Below are 23,464 nucleotides of genomic sequence, written 5' to 3'. Positions count from 1 at the left end.
TTGGGTTACAAAAAATAAAAAAACCTAATCTAGCAATATGTTGTCTATAAGAGACACATTTTAGATCCAAAGATAGAGCCTGCTTGAAAAAGAATAGAAAAAAGATGTAAATAGTAACCACAAGAAAGCCAGAGTGGTTGTACTGATAGCAGACAAAATAGACTTTAACAAAAAATGTTACTAAGGACATTTTATAATAATAGGGTCACTTCATCAGGAAGATACAACAATTATTAAGATAAGTGCAGTTATTAACAGAATACTAAAATATGTGAAACAAAAATGGACAAGTGAAGGAAGAGATAGGCAATTTAACATTAATAGTTAGAGACTTCAGTACACCACTTTGAATACTGTATAGACTAGTCAGAATATCAACAGGCAGTAGATTCTCTAAGCCAACTAGACCTAGCAGACAACTATAAAACACTCCACCCAACAATAGAATGTACATTCTGAAGTGTACATGGAACATTGTCCAGTGTAGATCATATACTAGACCATAAAAGAAACTTCAGTAAATCTTCAGAGGTTGAAATCATACTCAGTATGTTCTGAGACCTTAATGGAATGAAATTAGAAATCAATAGGAAAATTTTTGGGAAACTTATAAATGAAAATAAAACACATTCCTAAATAACCTGCAGGTCAAAGAAGGAGTCAAATAGGAAATCAGAAAACATTCTGAGGTGAATGAAAATGAAGATACCACATACCAAAATTTACATAGCTATAACAGTGTTTGGATATTTATAATTGTATATACCTATATTAAGAAAGGAAGATTTCAAATAATCAGCTTTCCCCTTAAAACACTGCAAAAAGAAGAGCAAACTAAACATAAAGCAAGCAGAAGGAAGGAAATAATAAAGATTATAAAAGAATACTATGAACAGTGAACCATCACAGATGAAATTAAGAATACAGTTGCAGAGTTCCCATCGTGGCTCAGTGGTTAACAAATCCGACTAGGAACCATGAGGTTTCGGTTCAATCCCTGGCCTTGCTCAGTGGGTTAAGGAGCCAGCGTTGCTGTGAGCTGTGGTGTAGGTTGCAGGCGAGGCTCAGATCCCACGTTGCTATGGCTCTGGCATAGGCCAGTGGCTACAGTTCCAGTTAGACCCCTAGCCTGGGAACCTCTATATGCCACCAGAGCAGCCCTAGAAAAAGGCAAAAAGATTAAAAAAAAAGACAACCAAGTTAAAAATGGACAAAGGAGTTCCCGTTTTAACTCATGTTTAAGAACTGGATGTAGTGTCAGTGAAGATTCAGGTTCCATCCCTGTGCCTCGCACAGTGGGTTAAGAATCTGGCATTCCGCAAGCTGCAGTGTAGGCCATAGATGGAGCTCAGATCTGTTGTTGCCATGGCTGTGGCATAGGCTGCAGCTGCAATTCTACCCTAGCCTAGGAACTTCCATATGCTGCAGGTGCAGCTGTAAAAAGACAAAAATTTTTTAACAGACAAAGCTTTCAAATAGTTATTTCTCCAAGGATATGCATATAGCCAGTAAGCATATGAAAAGATGTTCAGCATTAGCCAAGAGCTACCACTGGAGTCTTATTCCACTCCTGGAGACATATTTAGAAAAACTATAAGCGTGTCCATACAAAAACTTTTACAAGAATGGTTATAGAAGCATTATTCATAATAGCTAAAATGTGTAAACAACCCAAATGTCCATCAACTGATGAAGAGATAGATAAAATGTGCTACATCTATACAATGGAATATTATCTAGACATAAAAATAAAACTCTGATATTTGCTGGTTTGGATGTGCCTTGAAAACATTATGGTAAGTGAATGAAGCCAACCACTGTTCACAAATTATATGATTCCATTCATATGAGAGGTGTTTTTTGGTTGTCTTTTAGAGGGTTTTTTTGTTGTTTTGTTTTTTTGTTTGTTTTGTCTTTTTAGGGCCACACCCATGGTGTATGGAGGTTCCCAGGCTAGGATGTTGAATTGGAGCTGTAGCCACTGGCCTACACCACACCTCCTGGCAATGCCAGATCCTTAACCCACTGAGCGAGGCCAGGGATCGAACCTGCATCCTCTTGGATACTAGTCAGAATTGTTTCTGCCAAACCACAAGGGAAACTCCACACATGAAAGTTGTGGATACGAAAATTCATAGAAACAGGTTAGTGATTGCTTAGGGCCAGCAGAGAAGTGGAAGGTGAGGTGGAGGGGAGAAGATGGTGGTGATAGCTAATATATCTATAGGGCTTCTTTTTGAGGTATGAAAAGGTCCTAAAATTGGTGATTTTTGTACATGTCTGTGAATATACTCAAGAAACTTTGAATTGTATGCTTTAAAGGAATGAATTGTATGAGATGTGAATTGTAGCTCTGTTATAAAATATATGGCAGTGTTATTGCATTTTAAAATTAATAATTTCTTGATATTTCCCAGCAGTCAATGAAAACTAATTTCCAATTACCCCGTAAGTTTATTCTTTTAAGATCCATAGTTTGACTGGTTTATAAAATCTTTGAAGTTTCTTTTAATCTTTTAAATTCCCCATTTTAGTTCCCCCTTAATCTCGTTTCTGCCTTGCTGGTTTTTTCCCTTTCAACTCTTTTGTCCTGTAATTTCTCACAGTCTAAATGCTGCTTGTATTGCTGTGGTGTAGCTTAACATATTCCTGTTACCTCTGTAATTACTGTGAATTGGTAGTTGGATCTACAGACTTGGTCAGATTTTTGTTCAATCTTTTTGGCTGTGTCTTATTGCTCTTCTTGTGAAGTTATAAACCTTAATGATTAATACCTCTTTATGGGGAGGTGGGATCATGTGCACTACGGGTGTTCTAATTCTAATGTTCCTTCTTCAGTTATTAGCTGGGATAGTTCTCTAAAGAGAAACCTTTCATGTTCTATTTGATTACTTAGAAATATCATTTGTATTGGAAAGGCAAGGTAAACACTTTATTCTTTCCTCTTTTTTAATTTTTATTTATTTATTTTTCAGCCACACCTGCAGCAGAGGGAAGTTCTCAGGCTAGGGTCTAATCGGAGCTGCAGCTGCAGGCCTACACCACAGCTCACAACAATGCTGGATCCTTAACCCACTGAGCAAGGCCAGAGATTAAACCTGCATCCTCATGGATACTAGTTGGGTTCTTAACCTGCCTAACCACTGCAGAAACTGCCTTTCCTCTTTTTAAAAACCAGTTTTTAAAATAACTTCTTGGGAGTTCTCGTTGTGGCACAGTGGAAACAAATCCAACTAGGAACCATGAGGTTTCGGGTTCGATCACTGGCCTCGCTCAGTGGGTTGAGGATCCGGCATTGCCGTGAGCTGTGGTGTAGGTCGCAGACATGGCTTGGATCTGATGTTGCTGTGGCTGTGGCGTAGGCCAGTGGCTATAGCTCTGATTAGACCCCTAGCCTGGGAACCTCCATGCTGTGGGTGCGGCTCTAAAAAGACACAAAAAAAATCTTTTTGGTTCATTAGCATGGTGATGGATTGGCTTTATTTTTGTTTCTGGTGTCATATGAATTCATGAATTTAAACGTATTTCACTGTTTCAGTTTATTCAGTTTTTTTTGCCATTGGGAACCTCCTCAAAGTGACTTGCATTTTGGCATATCCCTAATGATCTTTGATAGCTTTTTTGCATATAGCTGGAAGGCGATATAGGGAGCCATGATTTCTTTTAGTGGGAAATGGAACTGGAAGCTAGTCTGGGTGCTGGGGATATTCATTGCCAAAGAGTAACTACGTTAGGAGTTCATATTGATGCTTTTAATTCAAACTCAAATTCAGAATGTAACTATCTTCACCTTTAACTACTGATAATGGATATAGGCCCTTTATATAACCAGACCAGATAGAAATTTCACGACATATATTTATCCATTCATTTATTTCAGTGCCTATTTTGTGTGTACTATGTTGAAAATTGGAAAGGTTCAAAATATAATTTAGACACTGTATTTTCACTGAATCCTTTTGCTGTTCACCCATTCCAATCTTCTTACACCTTGCCTTTCTGCCCATGCTCCTGACGCATTCTTTAGATTTATCCGTGACTTAAAACCCAATACCTAACCTGTCCATGGACTCCGGACCAAAATGGGCAACTTTATATAAATTTACTCTAGGATATTCCTCTCAGAAGTATTTCAAATCCAGTGTGCCTAAAACCAAAATACTTATTTTCGTTCATCACTAACCCCTACCCAATTCAGCTCTTCATCTTTCATTATCTTGTTTGATGAAAACACTGTCCACTCAGCCATCCATGTCAGAAAGCTAGGGTTACATTGTTCTCTCCTAGCTACCCCCGCCTCCATCCTTAATGCAAAATCATGCCCAGGTGGTTTTACCTCCTAAATTTTTCAGATTTATGCTTTGTCCTCACTGCCACTGACTTAATTCAATTTTATCTTATCCTACACTTGCACTGCTATAACAGCCACTCTATATTGCCACCACATGTAGCTATAAATACCCTACTCCCCAGTGACTACCAGTGCCTATCATAAGGTCCTAGGTCCTTAGCTTTGGCATAAACAGAAGCGGCCTAGAACAAAACAGTGTTCCAAATCTCAATTTCCTCTGTAAAGTCAGGTTATTATCAGCTTACCTTGTATGAGATAACGTATCTAAAGGTCCTAGTATAGGTTGGCAACGCAATTATCTCAGTTCAATTTTAGCATAATTAAAATCTTGTCAGTGTTATTTGGAAAGTTAGTGTCCAGTTTTGAGATGTGGCTAGATATTTAAAATTTTTATTAAATATCACCTTTCGCATCCACCCAAATTAGTTTCAGGATTATCAGTCTCTCATTACTTTAATCATCTGAGGCAGCCACCTAACTATATATGCTGAGCTACTCTGTTTTAATCTCATATCCTCTGATAATTTTTATCAGCTAATCTTTAAATCAAAATAGACATATTCAAAATGTGCTCTGTGTCATAAAAAAGACATTTTGAAATTTGATCTCCATTTCATTTTATTCACACTTTTTCCAGGGTAATAATAGTAGCTAACATTTATTGAATGTTTACTTTATGCCAGGAATTGTGCTAATTCATTCATTTTGGCTATCGAAAGTGTAATTTCCATTCCTGTTAACATATGAGAAAACTGAAGCATAGAGAGATGAAGTAATTTAAGTTTGAATGAGTGAATGGTAAATGGAAGAGTCAGAATTCAGAACCTAAGATTTGTCTAACTTAAACCATTCTGTTATGACAAAGATTTTTCAACTCAACTGCAAAACAAAATCAGAACTTTTTCTCCTAAAGTATATGTTATTTAGCAACTCCCACTTTCATAAATGTGTATATACTACTTAAGTGATTCTGAATTAAAGAGATGGGAAGGAAATTTTTTGACTTACTAGCTCAAATTGCAAACTGTTACAAAATACATTTTTATTACTTGTGAGTGCTGCATAAATTCTACATTAGTAATTTGAATTAAATATTTACTCAAGAGGAGTTCCTGTCGTGGCGCAGTGGTTAACGAATCCGACTAGGAACCATGAGGTTGCAGGTTCGGTCCCTGCCCTTGCTCAGTGGGTTAACGATCCGGCGTTGCCGTGAGCTGTGGTGTAGGTTGCAGACGCGGCTCAGATCCCGCATTGCTGTGGCTCTGGTGTAGGCTGGTGGCCACAGCTCCAATTAGACCCCTAGCCTAGGAACCTCCATATGCCGCAGGAGCGGCCCAAGAAATAGCAAAAAGACCAAAAAAAAAAAAAAAATTTACTCAAGAATTTTAAATGAGTTCCAAATGTGTAACTACACACATACATATTCATCTACATGCGTATGGAGAGAGGTTTTTTTTTTTTTTTTTTAATAGAATTATCTAATTTAAAAATTTCAAAGTTCCCATTCTGGCTCAACGGGTTAAGGACCCAAAATAGTCTCCAGAAGGATGTGGGTTCTACCCCTTGGCCTCGCTCAGTGGGTTCATTGCTGCAAGCTGGGGCATAGGTCACAGATGTGGCTCGGGTTTGGTGTTGCTGTGGCGTAGGCTTGCAGCTGCAGCTCCAATTCAACCCTACCCTGGGAACTTTCACATGCTGTAGATGTGGCCATTAAAAGAAAAAAATCAGGTTATACTTTCTGGTTTTTGTATTGTCCATATTTATGACTTTTTCAAATAACATGGTGTCATGCCACTTTGCAACATGTATGTATGTTACTGCAGTATTTCCAGATTATGTATGTCCATGTAATTTTTTATTGTAGAATATATCATGAAACAAAGTTTTCACAGACACATTATGTTAATAAATTCACGTAATAAATAAATGGCATACAAGGCATTTCCCAGTCTAATCTTCATCTTTTGCCCGTTCTATTCCTCCATCTATCAGACTTTGTACCATAAGTGTGAACAAACAACGCTTTATGGAAAGTATTCAGAATCCATTTTCCACCGTCCATTTAAATTTATCTTATGGGGATAGTACTCCTTCTAACTCCTTGAAGGGCAAGTTTTAATAACTTCTGGTCACTTTCAGGGAATAGAAATATTATTTTCAAGAATTAATCATCTTCATTGAGTAAAGGGTTATCGTCCTTGCCCACCTCATGCCTGTTACAGGTCTGTAGTGGAAATTGAGTTTCATTTGGCTTCTTTTTTCTTTCTGTTTTTCTCCGCTGCCCTTTTATTCCTTTTCATTTGCTGATTGGTTTTTTGGGCACTCCAGGATTGGGAGAGGCAAGGATTGAGTAGGAAAAATGTCTTTAGCAGTAGCAGCAACCAGTGTTTATGGAGCATTTATTTCATGCTAAGTACTGTTAAAAGCACTTTACGTGTATTAGGCCAGTTAATCCCTCAGAACTCTGAGGTGGGTTCTATTGTTTCACTGCTAAAGAAATTAAGGTAGTTTGGTGACTTGGCTAAAGTCCCACAGCTTTAATGGCAGTACTGGAATTTACACCAACTTTGGGCGTTGCGCTTGTATACTGTTAGGGAATGGTAAGCATTCTTCCTAGTCTTGACCAGAGTTTAAATTGGACTCATACCCTTTAGATTTTTTCCATAGACCTGAAACAAAGGGCAAACCTGCCTCAGTGCCTTTCCCTTCAGAGGAATAGAAGGAAATGGGAGAGGCTTTGAAACTCATAGCACATTGATCACTCTCCACAAAAATCCTTTTTTTTTTTTTTCCGGTCTTTTTAGGGCTGCACCTGCAGCATATGGAAGTTCCCAGGCTAAGGGTAGAATCGGAGCTGTAGCTGCTGGCATACACCACAGCTCACAGCAACACTGGATCCTTAACCCACTGAAGGAGGTCAGTGATTGAACTCATGTCCTAAAGGACATTAGTCAGGTTTGTTAACCACTGAGCCACGACGGGAATGCCAAAAAATCCTTTTCTCATATTTAACTCTTTGAATGTCGAAGGTGGGTCTAAACCAAGGTTGAAAAATGTTTTCCACTACCTCCTTGCATAGGGGGCCTTGCACCTCACTTTGGAATGTAGTGTCTTTTGTTTGGGACTTCCACCCAAACCAAGATTGAAATGTTTTCAACACATGTTCTCCAGATATACTATTTTAATTTCTTGCCTTCACACCTTTGTTCATGCAAATGGTACCTGGATTATGAGTATCACTTGCTTGGAGGCATATTCCTCCCTGATCCATGTGATCTCAAACTAAATGCTCATGATTGGGCTTTTAAAAGAAGAAGCCAGTTTACTGGGGTAGGGTAAATGAACAAAAAACTATATAAATACAGCCTTTTTTTTTTTTTTTTTTTTCATGAGCCTGAGCCTCGCAGAAGTTATCGGGCCAGGAATCAAATGTGCACCACAGTAGCAACCCATGCCACAGCAGTGACAATGCCAGATCCTTAACTGATGGAGCCACCCAGGAATTCCCACAAATATTCCCCTTTTTTCCCCCCTTTTCATCTCACTTCTGAGAGAAAAATCAGCAAATATGTTAAGTGGTAATTTAGTTAGACCAGTCCTAGCTGCCTAGTCTCTTATGATTACTGGTCTTTAGGAAAGTATATGGAGCAGGTTTATATTTGAAAAATTATCTCTGATATGGTCAAGGCAGTTATTTTCAGTGGCCTTACCTGGCTGTCTGAGTATAAGGCTTTATCTTGTTTATCCTTTCTATCATGTTATCATATGGAGGAGAATTTGATTATTTTGTCTTCTCAGAATATTCAGTGAATTTTTTATATTTATTCAGCTGGAAATCTTTAGGATGTCTTCTCCTTCACATACTCATTTACCTCCAAAGAACATTCAAAAGGGATGTTCATGTAATGGATTGATGTTGGAACCTCTGCATGCGCACATTTAGAATAACTTACCGTGCCCATTCACAGCAGTTAGCCAGTGCATTACACATACCATGCAGGGGGCAGATCAGAATGGTGAGCACTTGCTGAGATCACGTGAGGTCCCACGAGAGCCTGGAACTCCCACCTGCTTTATCATCCAGCAAAGTTCTACTTTCATTGGGTCCTGTCCTCATGATGCCCTCTGTCTTGCACAGAGTTAAATTTTCCATTCTCGGCTTTCACATAGCACTGTGTACTCTTAATTAGGCACATGTGTCGTCTGCATAAAGACTGTAAGCTTATTGAATTCAAGGACCTGTTTTATTTGTACTTGTGTTCCTTTCTTTTCATAATAAAGTTCCTCAATCTGATAAGTCAATTATTGAATTAAGTTTTCAATACTGTAAACAAAGTCAGTAGTATGATTTGCTGTCAGAATACCTAGTTTTGTCTTACTAATATTTGTGTAGAAAAGGGAGGTAGAAATAGTGAAATTATTAGGCTCAAGTTATAATCCTACCATAGCTGTCACATTGTGTATAATTCTAGGAACCAGTCTTAAATATGGGAAGTGGAGATTGTTCAGAGTACTCTGGGTAACAAGGATTTCAGTAAGATTTGAAGGATCACTTGGGGGTAAGGGATGTTTAGCTTAAAGAAATGAGAAACCCATAGGGAAGAGTGGAATGTGACTGCCATCTTTGGTCTTTGAAAGCTTTTTCAAGTGGAAGGAAAAGGTAAGCCTACTCTGTATGACTTTGCGATTTGAACCAAGAGGAACTGAAATCCCAAGGTTTTGAAGCAATATGCTGCTTTTTAAAAGAAAAAATGTGCAAAAAGAAGGGGAATAAACAACTCATGTTCTGGAGTTCCCATCATGGCTCAGTGGTTAATGAATCCGACTAGGAACCATGAGGTTGTGGGTTCGGGTTCCATCCCTGTCCTTGCTCAGTGGGTTAAGGATCCGGCATTGCCAAGAGCTGTAGGTTGCAGACACGGCTCAGACCTGGCGTTGCTGTGACTCTGGCGTAGGCCGGCGGCTGCAGCTCCAATTAAACCCATAGCCTGGGAACCTCCATATGCCGCAGGAGTAGCCCAAGAAATGGCAAAAAGACAAAAAAAAAAAAAAAAAAAAAACCTCATGTTCTACTAGTGATTCCCTTAAATATGGTGGAAGCTGTCATGTGTGCATACAGACATTTTTCTGTGTACAGTTTCAGAAGGATCATGGCCCTCATTGGGAATTCATGAATCTCTAGTTAAAACATGTTCTCCTGCTGAGTATGTGTATGTGTACAAATATACACTTACATGTATTTATTTCGCAAAGATGAATGCTATATATTCTGTATATTCTTTTTGTCACATTTTTTCACTAGATACGTAATAGCCGCTATTGAATGTTAACTCTACATCGGAAATGTACATTCATTTAATATTCAGAAACACATGTTTTTCCAGGCTAATTAAATATTCGTCATCTTTAACATCATTTTTAACTACTGGCTATATTCTTAAGGCGTTTGAAATCTTCCTTATTCAAAAATAATTTCACAGAAAGTACTTCTCCCAAGTTTGCTTTGCTTTGCATTTATTTCAGTACTTTTTAATCTTAGGTGAAATAATTGATATGCATAGCTGTATGTTTTTGTTTTGGAAAAGTACTGTGATCTAAGAGTGAGAAGTCCCAGATCTTAGCTTAGATTGTCATTTGTTAGTCTCTCAGCTTCTCTGAGTATTAGTTCTCTTATCTTTATCAAAGGGCTAATACAAGCCTCCCTGACCTCACACAGAGGGTCTGAAAAGAGTTTGGGGGAAAGTACTGTTAAAAACTAAAATATTATTTGATTTGTTAAATTAAAAGTATTTAATAATGACAGATTTTTTTACTTTTTTTTTTTTTGGTCTTTTTTGCCATTTCTTTGGGCCACTCCCGCAGCTTATGGAGGTTCCCAGGCTAGGGGTCGAATTGGAGCTGTAGCCACTGGCCTATGCCAGAGCCGCAGCAACGCGGATCCGAGCCAAGTCTGCAACCTACACCACAGCTCACGGCAACGACGGATCCTTAACCCACTGAACAAGGGCAGGGACCGAACCCACAACCTCATGGTTCCTGGTCGGATTTGTTAACCACTGCGCCACGACAGGAACTCCCTACATTTTTAATATATGTAATCTGGTAAAGGTAAACCAACTGTCTTTTTAAAGGGGAAATCCAGTCATTTGGCTGATTACTAAACATTGTTTTGTAAGTTTACTTCCAAAAAGGTTGTTTATTATGCTAGTAATATAAGTAGCAGTGCTCTTTATCTGTTGAACATTGACAAAATGTCAAATTGTTTCATTTAGTTCTTAAAACAACCTTGGAGGAATTGTTGGAGAAATGAAGCAGGCTATCACTTTTTAAAACTTAGACTCTTGACCACCTGTATTTACTCACTTTTTATCCTAAAAGAGGCAGGATAATGCATTGAGGCTGCAAGTGTAGGTTCTATAGCCAGCCTGAATGGTTTTAAACTCTGGGTCTGCTACTAAATAACTTTCTGACTTCAGCAAGGTAGTTAACCCTTTTCTATTAAACAGGGATAGTAATACACTTATTGATAGAGACATTATGACAATCAAATTATCAAATGTGAAGCATTTAGAACAGTATCTGGCACATAGTCATCTGTAATTGTCATTATTTGCAAACTACTATTATTTAAAACTATGTAGCTAGCTCATTAACACATTAGCTCACAGACTCCTTACTGGACAGTTTAGGGGACATGTAAGGAATGTATTTTAAGATATTTCTTACCTTGAACTTTCTTTCTCACTACCATTTTTCAGCATTTTTATTAGCATAGTGGCCCTTTTGTTTCAACTACTTAAACCATCCATTAATGTTTATTTTATGTATTTTTTTAGGACATTTCTGGTTCATTTGCATCTTTGACAGCATCTGTAGAAGAGGAAGGAAAAGATGGGTGTGAAAACATTTACTCATAGCTCCTCTTCTCACAGCCAGGAAATGCTTGGAAAGCTAAACATGCTGCGAAATGATGGACATTTTTGTGATATCACTATTCGTGTCCAGGACAAAATCTTCCGGGCACATAAGGTGGTACTAGCAGCTTGCAGTGATTTCTTTCGCACCAAACTTGTAGGCCAAGCAGAGGATGAGAACAAGAATGTGTTGGATTTGCATCATGTTACAGTGACTGGCTTTATACCCCTCTTAGAATATGCTTATACAGCCACTCTGTCAATTAACACAGAAAATATCATTGATGTTCTAGCTGCAGCCAGCTATATGCAAATGTTCAGTGTTGCTAGTACCTGCTCGGAATTCATGAAATCAAGCATTTTATGGAATACACCCAACAGCCAACCAGAAAAGAGTCTAGATGCTGGACAAGAAAATAACTCTAACTGCAATTTTACGTCTCGAGATGGAAGCATTTCTCCAGTGTCTTCAGAGTGCAGTGTGGTAGAAAGAACCATTCCTGTCTGTCGAGAATCCCGGAGAAAGCGCAAAAGCTACATTGTTATGTCTCCTGAAAGTCCTGTAAAGTGTAGCACACAAACAAGTTCTCCCCAGGTTTTGAATTCTTCAGCTTCCTACTCAGAAAATAGAAATCAGCCAGTTGACTCTTCTCTAGCTTTTCCCTGGACTTTTCCTTTTGGAATTGATCGAAGGATTCAGCCTGATAAGGTTAAGCAAGCAGAAGGTACCCGGACTTTAGAATTACCTGGGCCATCTGAGACAGGTAGAAGAATGCCCGATTATGTGACTTGTGAGAGCACAAAAACTGCCTTGCCTCTGGGTACCGAGGAAGATGTCCGGGTCAAAGTTGAAAGGTTAAGTGATGAGGAGGTCCATGAGGAAGTATCCCAGCCTGTCAGTGCATCTCAGAGCTCACTGAGTGATCAGCAAACAGTGCCAGGAAGTGAACAAGTTCAAGAGGACCTTCTGATTAGTCCACAGTCTTCCTCTATAGGTATAGTGTCTTATGTGTTTTCCATGATGCTAACAAGTCATATCAAGCATTTTTAAGTGCTTGTTTGATAAAAGTTTTGTGCTGTATCCTGTAGGAAATAGAAGAAGAATAAAACACAGTAACTGGATTTTTGTAGATGCTGTTAGTACTACAGTTTTTTTGTTTGTTTGTTTAGTGCTACAAATTTTTTTTGACAAATTAGACATTGGGAAAGAAAGATGATATTTTAACAATATCTGGTGGAACTTATATGATAGCACAATTCTTATGTATATGAATTGTGACTTACTTTCAATAACAAAAAAAAAATACCAGTTTAAAAAAATCCAGTTAGAGAGTTCCCACTGTGGCAAAATTTGGTTAAGGGTCAGGCATTGTTATTGCAGTGGCTCGGATCCAGTTCCTGATCTGGGAACTTGCACATGCCATGAGCATGGCCCAAAAAAAAAAATCCAGTTAGTGTTTTATTCTTTATTAAGAAGAGTTCCTTGGTGGCTCAGCAAGTTAAGGATCCGGCAGTGTCACTGCTGTGGAATGGATTTAGTCCCTGGCCCTGGAACTTCTGCATGCTGTGGGTACAACCGAAAAAAAAAATATATATATACATATATATATTGAAAACTTACTGTGTGCCAAACTTAGGGATATATGATGAAAAAGACATATACTGCCTGCATCTGAGCAGTTAATAGTCTAATTGAGGAAGCAGATGAGTAAATCAACAGCACTAAGCTAGAGGTATGAACAAAGTGTCACAGGTTCACAAAGGAAAAAGCAAGTTAACACTGTATATTTGTGCTGGATCTTAATAATTAGGAGTTTGCTCAGTTGAGGGAATGACATTTCTTTGAAAATGTATAAAAGCACAGAGGTATGGAAGAACATGTATGGTAAAGCAGTGAATTCAGTGTACGATGATGTGAATAAAGCATGAGAACCTACAAGTATAGAAAATAATGGGAGAAAAGAAAATGAGCAGTTGACAGCAGTGTTGTGAAAAGCCTTGAACACTAGTTTCAGTTAGGATTACATTCAACTACATATAGTAGAATCTCTTTAAAGTGGCTTAAACCAAACAGCATCTTTATTTTTATTGCATAAAGTGTTTATAAGTTGGAAGTCCAGGACTGGTACAGTGGCTTTACAATGTAAGCAGTGACCTAGGCTCCTTATATTTTTATAATCCACCGCCCTCAGTTTGTCACCCATATACTTTATGGGTGACTAGATTTTTGCTTCATTCTTAGCCTTATATTCTAAAAAGGGGTAGTGCTTGTATCAGGAAAGACAAATGTTCCCAGAAGTCCCCCCAAAACTTCTGCCAAATTATGTCGCTTGGTCTTTCCTAGCTACAAGGGAATCTGGGGATACACATATTAGTTGGGTATGTAACTGCCTCAAATAAAGTTAGAGGAGATTGGCTATTATTATATGCAACTAGCAATGTCTATCACAGCTAGGCCAGGTAAGCTTGAATTTTATCCTACTGGTAATAAGGAGTCTGCCTTAAAGGGACTGAAAAGTAAAACATTTACAGATATTTTAGGAAAATAAATTTGATATTGGTATGCAAGGAAGTTGACTAAGGAGAGATAGTTATAGTAATAGTAATACCAGTTATAGTAATCTTTATATGAATCAAGATGCTTAGAGTAAAACTAAAGAAAACAGATATTAAGAGACTTTGTAGTAGTTCCCGTCATGGCTGAGCGGGTTAAGAACCCAACTAGCATCCATGAGGACGTGAGTTCGATCCCTGGCCTCGATCAGTGGGTTAGGAATCCAGCGTTGCAGTGAGCTGTGGCATAGGTGCAGACTCAGCCCCAGTCCCTCATTGCTGTGGCTATGGCATAGGCTGGCAGCTGCAGCTCCAATTCGACTCCTGGTTTGGAAATTTCCGTATGCCGCAGGTGCAGCCCTTAAAAAAAGAGAGGGAGACTTTGTAAAGGAAGAATCATTACCACCTGATGATATTGAATATATGGATTGAGGGAATAGGAAGAGGCAGGGTACCTGGATGACTAGGAAAATAGTGATAACATCTTATGTTCATTGATTCTAAGTCAGTTTTTTGTATTATGTATGAATTCAGATGTCTTATAATTAATAATCTTTAGTTTTTCTTTTTAAATGGTATAAAACATAATGCTAATCATATAATGGATAGGAATCTGTTAAATGTAATAACAGCAATGTGAAAAACTAGTGGGTTGGTTCTGTGTGAACCATGCTTGGGTTCACACATCATCATGCCCCATAGCAGCTGAAAGGCAGGGTGGGTGAGCTAAAACTGAAGAGGACCAGGTTGGGGCTTTTAACAGTAATGATTGACTCTCAACAGGGAGATTTGTATGTAAGAGCAAAAACCAAAGAACTGATCCTTGAGAAGTATCTATATCCAGGGAGAGAAGAAAAGCCAACGAAGATTAGAAAGATTAGAAATCAAAAAAAAAAAAAAGGGGGGGGGGAGTTCCCGTCGTGGCGCAGTGGTTAACGAATCCGACTAGGAACCATGAGGTTGCGGGTTCGGTCCCTGCCCTTGCTCAGTGGGTTAATGATCCGGCGTTGCCGTGAGCTGTGGTGTAGGTTGCAGACGCGGCTCGGATCCTGCGTTGCTGTGCCTCTGGCGTAGGCTGGTGGCTACAGTTCCGATTGGACCCCTAGCCTGGGAACCTCCATATGCTGCGGGAGCGGCCCAAGAAATAGCAAACAACAACAACAACAACAACAAAAGACAAAAAAAAAAAAAAAGGAAATTCAGTTTTTTTGTATATATATCTGCCATTAAAAAAAGTGATCATTGGCGTTCCCATTGTGGCTCAGTGGGTTAAGAACCCAACATAGTGTCCATGAGTAGTGAGGTTCAATCCCTGCCCTCACTCAGTGGGTTAAGGATCCAGTGTTGCTGCATAGGTCAAAGATGCAGCTCAGGAGTTCCCATCATGGCTCAGTGGTTAACGAATCTGACTAGGAACCGTGAGGTTGTGGGTTCTCTCCCTGGCCTTGCTCAGTGGGTTAAGGATCCGGCCTTGCCGTGAGCTGTGATGTGGGTTGCAGATACGGCTCAGATTCCACATTGCTGTGGCTCTGGCTATAGGCTGGCAGCTACAGCTCCAATTTGACCCCTAGGCTGGGAACCTCCACATGCCGCGGGAGCAGCCCTAGAAATGGCGCAAAAAAAAAAAAAAAAAAAAGATGCAGCTCAGATTTGGCATTGCTGTGGCTGTGGCGTAGGCCTGCAGCTGCAGCTCCAGTTCAACCCCTAGCCCAGGATCTTTCATATGCCATAGTGCAGCCCTAAAAAGAAAAAAACTTATCAGACACAACTTAGAATAGATTTACAAGGAGATCCTGCTGAATAGCATTGAGAACTATGTCTAGATACTCATGTTGCAACAGAAGAAAGGGTGGGGGAAAAATGTAATTGTAATGTATACATGTAAGGATAACCTGACCCCCTTGCTGTACAGTGGGAAGATAAAAAAAAAAAAAGAAAAAAAAATTTACAGGCAGCTGAGGGTTAGAGCTGCAGCCTGAAATCAGAAGGTAGTGCTCACCTGCCTTTTCTGGGAGATAAAAAATCTAAATGATTTTGTTCCTCTATTTCCCCAACTGTAAAGTGGGTTTTCCTGGCTTGGAATGGTGCTTGCATATAAAATACAGAGTCTGAAGTTCCCGTTGTGGCTCAGGGATTAACGAATCTAACCGGTATCCATGAGGACCAGGTTCAATCCCTGGCCTCACTCAGTGGATTAAGGATCCAGCATTGCTGTGGTGTAGGTTTCAGATGTGGCTCAGATCTAGCGTTGCTGTGGCTATGGAGTAGGCCAATAGCTACAGCTTACAGCTCCAATTCCACCCCTAGCCTGGGAACTTCCATATGCTACAGTTGTGGCAGTAAAAATAAAATGAATTTTTTTTAAAATAAAACATAATAGTGTATGCTATAGTGGTTTCTAATATATGCACAGTTGTTTAATCATCCCCACAATCATAAGTTTACATTTTTATCACCCCAGAAAGAAACCCCCATACCCTTTTGCAATGACTCCCTCCTAATCCCACCCCTAGTCCCAGGTAGCTACTAATATACTGTATCTGGATATTTCATATAAGTGGGATCATGCAGTATGTAGTCTTTTCTGACTGACTTCTGTCACTTTACCTAATAGTTTCAAGGTCCATGTATGTCATACCTTGTAAAGTTTTGAAATGTTTTTGCCAGTCGGAGATCTGAACTCAGCCTCTCTCAAAAGACCTTGTTCTAGGAATACAAAATAAACCCAACACTGAAAGACTTCAGTAAGATAGATGAGCTCGATTCAACATGAACTTACTTACCTCCCAGCTAAGGGCTTGTTCCACTTCCGAAGGAATTTTAGATATGTACTCTGTTATCCAGGTTCCCAGTGCAAGACAGTAAGAACTTCAGCTGAATCTCCATGAGTTCTTCATTTCTTTCAGCGCCCTGTTACAGCAGAGACCACCAGGAGCATACTTGTATTTAAACAAGTTGAGTTCTGTGCCCATTTGCAATATGGGAGATCCCCACAGTATGGCTCTTTAGGGCTTCTCACGAAGAGGGTGTTAGAAAGGACTTACTAGAGGAAATGGGTTTGTTAGGTGATTTCAGGGAGGATTAAAGGAGATGAGGTTTGCTTTGTGACTGGTGACGTCATAAAGTGTAGCGAACTCTATGACTGAGAATCTCAACAGATATCTAGGAATGCAGACCAAAGTGAGCCTAAAGCGGCAGGGACTTCCATTAGCCAGAAAGGGGAGGTTTGGTATTTTTGTGATTGCCCAATGACCTTGTTTTTGTGGTTTTTAAAAAATTGTGGGGAGTTCCTGTCGTGGCTCAGTGGAAACGGATCAGACCATATCCATGAAAATGCGGGTTTGACCCCTGGTCCTGCTCAGTGGTTTAAGGATCCAGCATTGCCAGGAGCTGTGGTGTAAGCTGACAGCTGTAGCTCTGATTTGATCTCTAGCCTGGGAACACCATATGCTGCAGGTGCAGCCCTAAAAAGCGAAAGAAAGAAAAAGAAAGGAAGGAAAAGAAAGGAGGGAGAGAGAGAAAAACAAAGTTGTGTGTTTGAGGTCAGTCACACCTAAGTGTCAGTATCAGGCTAGTTCCTCTTTCTCAAGTATGAAATGAGATATTATGCTTAAAGCAGCAGCTGGTACGTGGTAAAAGCTCTGTAGTAGACAACCATTGTAATTATTTTTCACCACCAGAAGGGGCTCTGTGTCTTAAGTACTTTAAGTACAGTGGTTAGTGAAAACAGGACTCAGATTGATGGAACAGAAACTATCCTCCAGCACTCTTAATTGTGGAAGGGATTATCTTCCTTATCTCCCCTGATAAGGTAGACCTTAATGTTTAAGTCTGATTCTGTAAGTCAGCTTTACTGATTTCATAAGACAGAAGCTTCTGTTTAGAATTCTTAGCCCTCATTACCACCAAGAGCAGAATCCCTACAGTTTAGAAAGGAAATATCATTTTAATAATTTAAGAAACATCACTGTCGGAGTTCCCATTGTGGCACAGTGGTTAACGAATCCGACTAGGAACTAGGTTGCGGGTTCAATCCCTGGCCTTGCTCAGTGGGTTAAGGATCCAGCATTGCCATGAGCTGTGGTGTAGGTTGCAGACACAGCTTGGATCCCACGTTGCTGTGGCTCTGGCGTAGGTCTGTGGCTACAGCTCCGATTAGACTCCTAATATGCTGGGAACCTCCTTATGCTGCAGGAACAGCCCAAGAAATGGCAAAAAGACAAAAAAAAGAGAAAGAAAGGAAAAGAAACATCACTGTCACCTCAGGAAATTAACATCCTTCCTATTAAATCAGTTCAATTAAAATTCCAATTAATATGATTGTGTTGTCCTGAGCAGAAACCATTGCGTCAGGAAAAAAAGTTTACAAGATTTATTTTTGCTAATAGTTGCATAGATGATAAAACACTGTGGGTTTTAATGTCCACAGTATGGATAGATTTCTAAAAGTCTGTTTTAACTCCTAATTTAGCTTGGAGTGGTTTTTATTTTTAGCTTTTGGTATATTTGCCATGGACAAGAGGAGAGTTCCCTTTGTTTTACTTTCCATGCATACTCTCCATTAAATTAAGGATCTAGAGGCCAAGGTTTAGATATTTTAGAATGTGGAAATAGATTTGTTTTAAGAGGGACCATCTGCTAGATATATCTTGTACATTTTAGTTCTTTTTGACCAGCTTTTAAAGCAAACTCTTGATAGATAATAATAGAATCAATCCAAAGCATGGTGGGTTTTATTTCTACCTCATCATGACCACACCCCCTCCTAAAAGTATTATAGCTTGCCTGATGGTCAAATGTCAGATCAGTCTTCCTGGCCTGCCCTAATCACACCTTCAGGCTTTTTTTTTTTTTTTTTTGCAAGTCTTTACCTATAAGCTTTAATGTTGCCAGAATTCTGAACAACTGCAGACTACTATAAAGTAGAAGTGTGTGTGTGTGTGTGTGTGTGTGTGTGTGTGTGTGTGTCCATGGTAACCAGGTCTAAATATTGGGATTTATCCAGTTTTATCCTAGGGCAAATTGAAATGTTATTGTTTAGTTCCCTTTAAGGAAAAAAAGGACAGTGGGAAGATATTGACAAGTGAACAACTTTTTCTTTTTTTATTTCTGGGGGGTTTTTGTTTGTTTTTTACTTTTCTTAGCCATACCCCTGATATGGTAGTTTCCAGGCCAGGGATCAGACCCTGTCGCAAGCTGCTGCAGTGACAACACCAGATCCGGGGTTGGGAGGTGGGGCAGGGGGAAGATAATAATAGAGGTGCACTGGGGGATGAGTGTAAACGCATAAAGTCTTGTCTCCTTTCAAAAATCTCTATCAGGAGTTCCCTTCGTGGCTCAGTGGTTAACAAATCCGACTAGGAACCGTGGGGTCGAAGTCCAATCCCTGGCCTTGCTCAGTGGGTTAAGGATCCAGCATTGCCGTGAGCTGTGGTGTAGGTCGCATACGTGGCTCGGATCCCGAATTGCTGAAGCTGTGGTGTGGGCCAGCGGCTACAGCTACGATTAGACCCCTAGCCTGGGAACCTCCACATGCCACGAGAACGGCCCTAGAAAAGGCAAAAAGACCAAAAAAAAGAAAAAAAAAAAAAAAAACCACCTCTATCAGTGTATTGGAACACAATGTAAGAACTGATGTTCATGATAATTGCCATGAATCATCAAGAAACAAGAAAGAAATCACATTTAGTATTCTTTATTTATTTATTTTACCTGCTACCTGAGCACCACTTAGTCCAGTAAGCTGGCATATAAATTAACCATTACAGAGACTGTGGTGGAGACTACAGATGTAGAAGAGGGTGAAGATTATGGACAGTACAAACATAGGTTCGATCGAAGTCCTGAAAGGAGAAAAGTAAATGGCCAAGAATTTTCCAGGATTGACAAAAAGACAACAGACCAAAGATGAGAGGCCAGCAAATCCCAAACTGTAATAATAAAAAGAAACACAAACCTAGACACATTATAGAGAAAATTCCAAAAAAAAATTTAATGACAGCTTACCTTCAGAAAAAGATGACTTTTTTTTTTTTTTTTGGCTTTTTGGGGCCGCACCCGCAGCATGTGGAGGTTCCAGGCTAGGGGTGGAATCAGAGCTGCAGCCGCTGGCCTACACTACAGCTCACAGCAACACCAGATCCTTAACCCACTGAGCGAGGCCAGGGATTGAACCCGCACTTCGTCGTTCCTAGTCGGATTTGTTTCTACTGCACCACGACAGGAACTCCAAAATATGACCTTTTAATAACATTAGAAAGCAATGGAATGATATCCTCAATGTGGTAATTACGAAAATGGCTATCAATGTCTACACAAAGTGAAAATATCTTTCAAGAATAAAGCTGAAATAAAGACATTTCTCAGAGTTCCAGTCATGGCTCAGCAGAAATGAATCTGACTAGTATCCATAAGGAAGCAGGTTCAATCCTTGGCCTCGCTCAGTGGGTTAAGTATCTGGCATGGCCAGGAGCTGTGGTGTAGGTTGCAGACGAGGCTTAGATCTGGCATGGCTGTGGCTGTGCTGTAGGCCAGTGGCTACAGCTCCAATTCAACCCCTGGCCTGGGAACTTCCATATGCTGCAGGTGCGGCCCTAAAACAAAAAAAATTCTCAAAGAAAAACAGAAGCCAGCAGAATATCTTTACTAAAGAAATGCTTAAGATAAACTTCAGGTAAAGTGAACATAGATGGAAGATCTAAAATACACAAAAGAATGAAGAGCAAAGAAAGGTAAACATCTGAACAAACATTGTTTATATGAAAAAGTAGAAAAAGTAGAGACTTTATCAAAATAAAGAAGTAAAACGTCAGGCACTGATTTATAAAATGCAGAATGGGAGTGTATGGGACATGAAAAGTGATCTAAGATCCTTCTGTCGTCTAGGAGAAAGTAAGAATTTTGTTTAGACTTGGTAAGTTAGTATGTGTCTAATTTCCAAAGCAACCAGCAAAATCAATGGGGGAAAAACTGTGTAGTTTCCATACTAGTAGAATGAACATGGAATGATTATTATCACTTATATTCAACAAGTTGATTTTAAAATATATAGAAAAATACAAAAGGCCAGGAATAATCAAGATGTTCTGGAAGCAAATGAATAAAGTGAAAGGGTTTGCTTGAGCTAATAGTGAGATTGATTATAAAGCTATAGTAACTGGGAGTTCTCTGGTGGCCTAGCAGCTACAGATCTAGTGTTGTCACTGCTGTGGCAAGTGTTTAGTCCCTTGCCTGGGAACTCTTGCATGCAGTGGATGAGCCAAAAAAAAAAAAAAGGCTAGCAGATGGAACTAGTAGAGAATTTAGAAACAGACCCATGCATTTAGAGCACTGCAGAGCTGAGAAGAAGAAGAAAAAAAAATCTTCAGTAAGTTTTTTCCGTCACAAAAATCAGCTCCAGGTAGGTGAAAGAAAAGACCTAAATGTCCGGGGCAGAACAAGTTTTTCATAAGATAATTTGAAATAGAGAGGGATATTTAAAAGCACGCCCCAGGAGTTCCCATCGTGGCTCAGTGGAAACAATCTGACTAATAACCATGAGAACGCAGGTTCGATCTCTGGCCTCAATCAGTGGGTTAAGGATCAGGTGTTGTGGTGTGCTATGGTGTAGGCCAATAGTTACAGCTCCGATTCGACCCCTAGCCTCCATATGTCATGGTGTGGGCCTAAAAAAATAAAAATTAAAAAAAGTTGTGTGTACAGTAAGTTGTATATCATAATAGTTTATGTTTGAAATGTTCTACTTTCTAAAATTTATATCAAAGAAATACTTCTAAAAGAATTAAGTATTAGTGTAATGCTATTTTACTTATGAAAGTAAAATATTACAGAACACTACTTTTGTCTAATAATTTAGGTTATAGACATTAGATATTCAGTTCAGAGGCTTGCAGATAGAACTTGCGGTGTATATCTTAGCTTATCTATTACAAAGTATTAACCGCTGTCTTCTTTCCTTTATTCACAGGTTCAGTAGATGAAGGCGTCACCGAAGGGTTACCTACACTTCAAAGCACTTCTAGTACCAATGCTCATGCAGACGATGATGATAGGTTAGTATTGACGTAGTACATAGTTTTCTTGTGAGTGCTGTGCTTGTAACTCTAAATCCAAGCATTTCATCTGGAAATGACATAAAACTTTATTGGAACCCCATTTTAGTATATTTTTTAAAGTTATGAGGTAGCGTTATCTATGTAAATTAGACAACTTATCCAAGGTTGGGTTTTGTTGTTTTTTTTTTTTTTTCTTTTTCTTTTTTTGGGCATTTCCAAAACTGCGCAGCCCCATCACTTTAAATAGTATCTATATCAGGGCTTAGTAAACTAACTGAACCACAGGCCAAAATCCAAGCCACCACCCCTTATTTATAAATCAAGTTTTATTGGGACACAGCCATGCTCATGTTGTCCGTGGATTGCAGATTTGAGTGGTTGGAGCAGAGATCATGTGGTGTGCAAAACCAAAAATAATTACATATGACCTGCTACCAAAAAAGTTTACCTACCCCTTAGCTATATACTTCCATGATTCCCGAGTCATTCTCTCCAAATTGACCCTCCCTGCTTGATATTTTCACATTGATGTGAGGAGCATTTCAGACTTGATGTGGCCAAGACAGAGCTCACCAGGCTTCACCCTCCTGCAGATTCTGCTGTTCCAGTCTTCCCTTCTCAGGATGGCAGTACAGTCCCCCCAGTTTCTCAAGCAGTGTCTCTGGGAATTAAACTTGATCCTCGTTTCTCTCTTCCTCTCCATATTTAATCGTTAAGCAAGTCCTGTCGGCTCTGCATCCAAAACACATTCCTTGTCAGTCCATTTCTCTTCAGTCCAACCACCCAGCCCAAGACGCCACCATATTTTTGTCTTGACTGCTACAGTAACCTTCAACTGGCCCCTGACGTCATTCTCCCTCCAATCTAGTCATTCTCCATGTAGCAGCCAGAATGATCTTTTTAAAAAAATTCAGTCAAGAAAAACAAAAAACCTGGAGTTCCCTTTGTGGCGCAGTGGAAACAAATCTGACTAGGAACCATGAGGTTGCAGGTTCAATCCTTCATCTTGCTCAGTGGATTAAGGATCCAGTATTGCCGTGAGCTATGGTGTAGGTTGCAGACGAGGCTCGGATTTTGTGTTGCCGTGGCTGTGGTGTAGACTGGCAGCTGTAGTTCTGATTTGACCTCTAACCTAGGAACCTCCATATGCTACAGGTTCAGCCCTAAAAAGGCCAAAAAAAGAAAAAAAAAAAAAAATTCAGTTAGATTATGTTTCAGTTCTAAGTAGCAGATTCTTAAAATTCTCCAATAGATTTACACTTAAATTCTAAACTCCTCACTATGCCTTTAAAGCCCTACATGCTATGACTTGGGCCTGACTCTCTTCAGACCACACTCCTCTTTGTATACCACATTCCAGCCATGCTGACTGTCTCTCAGTTCCTAGAATAGTCCATATTTGTCTGACTTTTGGGCCTTTCTGCCATTTTAGGGCCTTACTCTGCCTGAAATGCTTTGTCCCCTGATTTTCGCATTGCTCACTCCTGAATCTTCAGCTCACTGTCTGAATGTCCGTTCCTTTTTTTTTTAGGGCTGCACCCATGGCATATGGAGGTTTCCAGGCTAGGGGTCTAATTGGAACTGTAGCTGCT

The 23,464-nt window shown here is 39.5% G+C and overlaps 1 protein-coding gene across 14 annotated transcripts in view; it reads left to right on the top strand.

Annotated features, from left to right (window-relative positions):
- ZBTB44 (zinc finger and BTB domain containing 44) overlaps positions 1 to 23,464 on the top strand; it is a 70,689-nt gene that overhangs the window by 32,945 nt on the left and 14,280 nt on the right. For all 14 annotated transcript variants that reach the window (XR_014815586.1, XR_014815587.1, XM_084976654.1 and 11 more), the window contains 2 exons: positions 11,188 to 12,260; positions 21,785 to 21,869. Coding sequence is in view for 12 of the 14 variants with exons in the window: in XM_084976654.1 (XP_084832780.1) it covers positions 11,243 to 12,260; positions 21,785 to 21,869 (1,103 nt within the window). In the remaining 2 variants the exon portion in view is untranslated. The remainder of the gene's footprint in view (positions 1 to 11,187; positions 12,261 to 21,784; positions 21,870 to 23,464) is intronic.

Source organism: Sus scrofa, chromosome 9 (genome assembly GCF_054392235.1).
Source record: "Sus scrofa isolate SSC_HxYL_T2T_F1_AM1 chromosome 9, Sscrofa_HxYL_maternal_Yorkshire_Landrace_v2.0, whole genome shotgun sequence".
In the NCBI taxonomy this organism is placed as follows: domain Eukaryota; kingdom Metazoa; phylum Chordata; class Mammalia; order Artiodactyla; family Suidae; genus Sus; species Sus scrofa.
The sequence above is the reverse complement of the archived record's forward strand: the minus strand, read 5'-3'. Positions and strand labels throughout refer to the sequence as shown.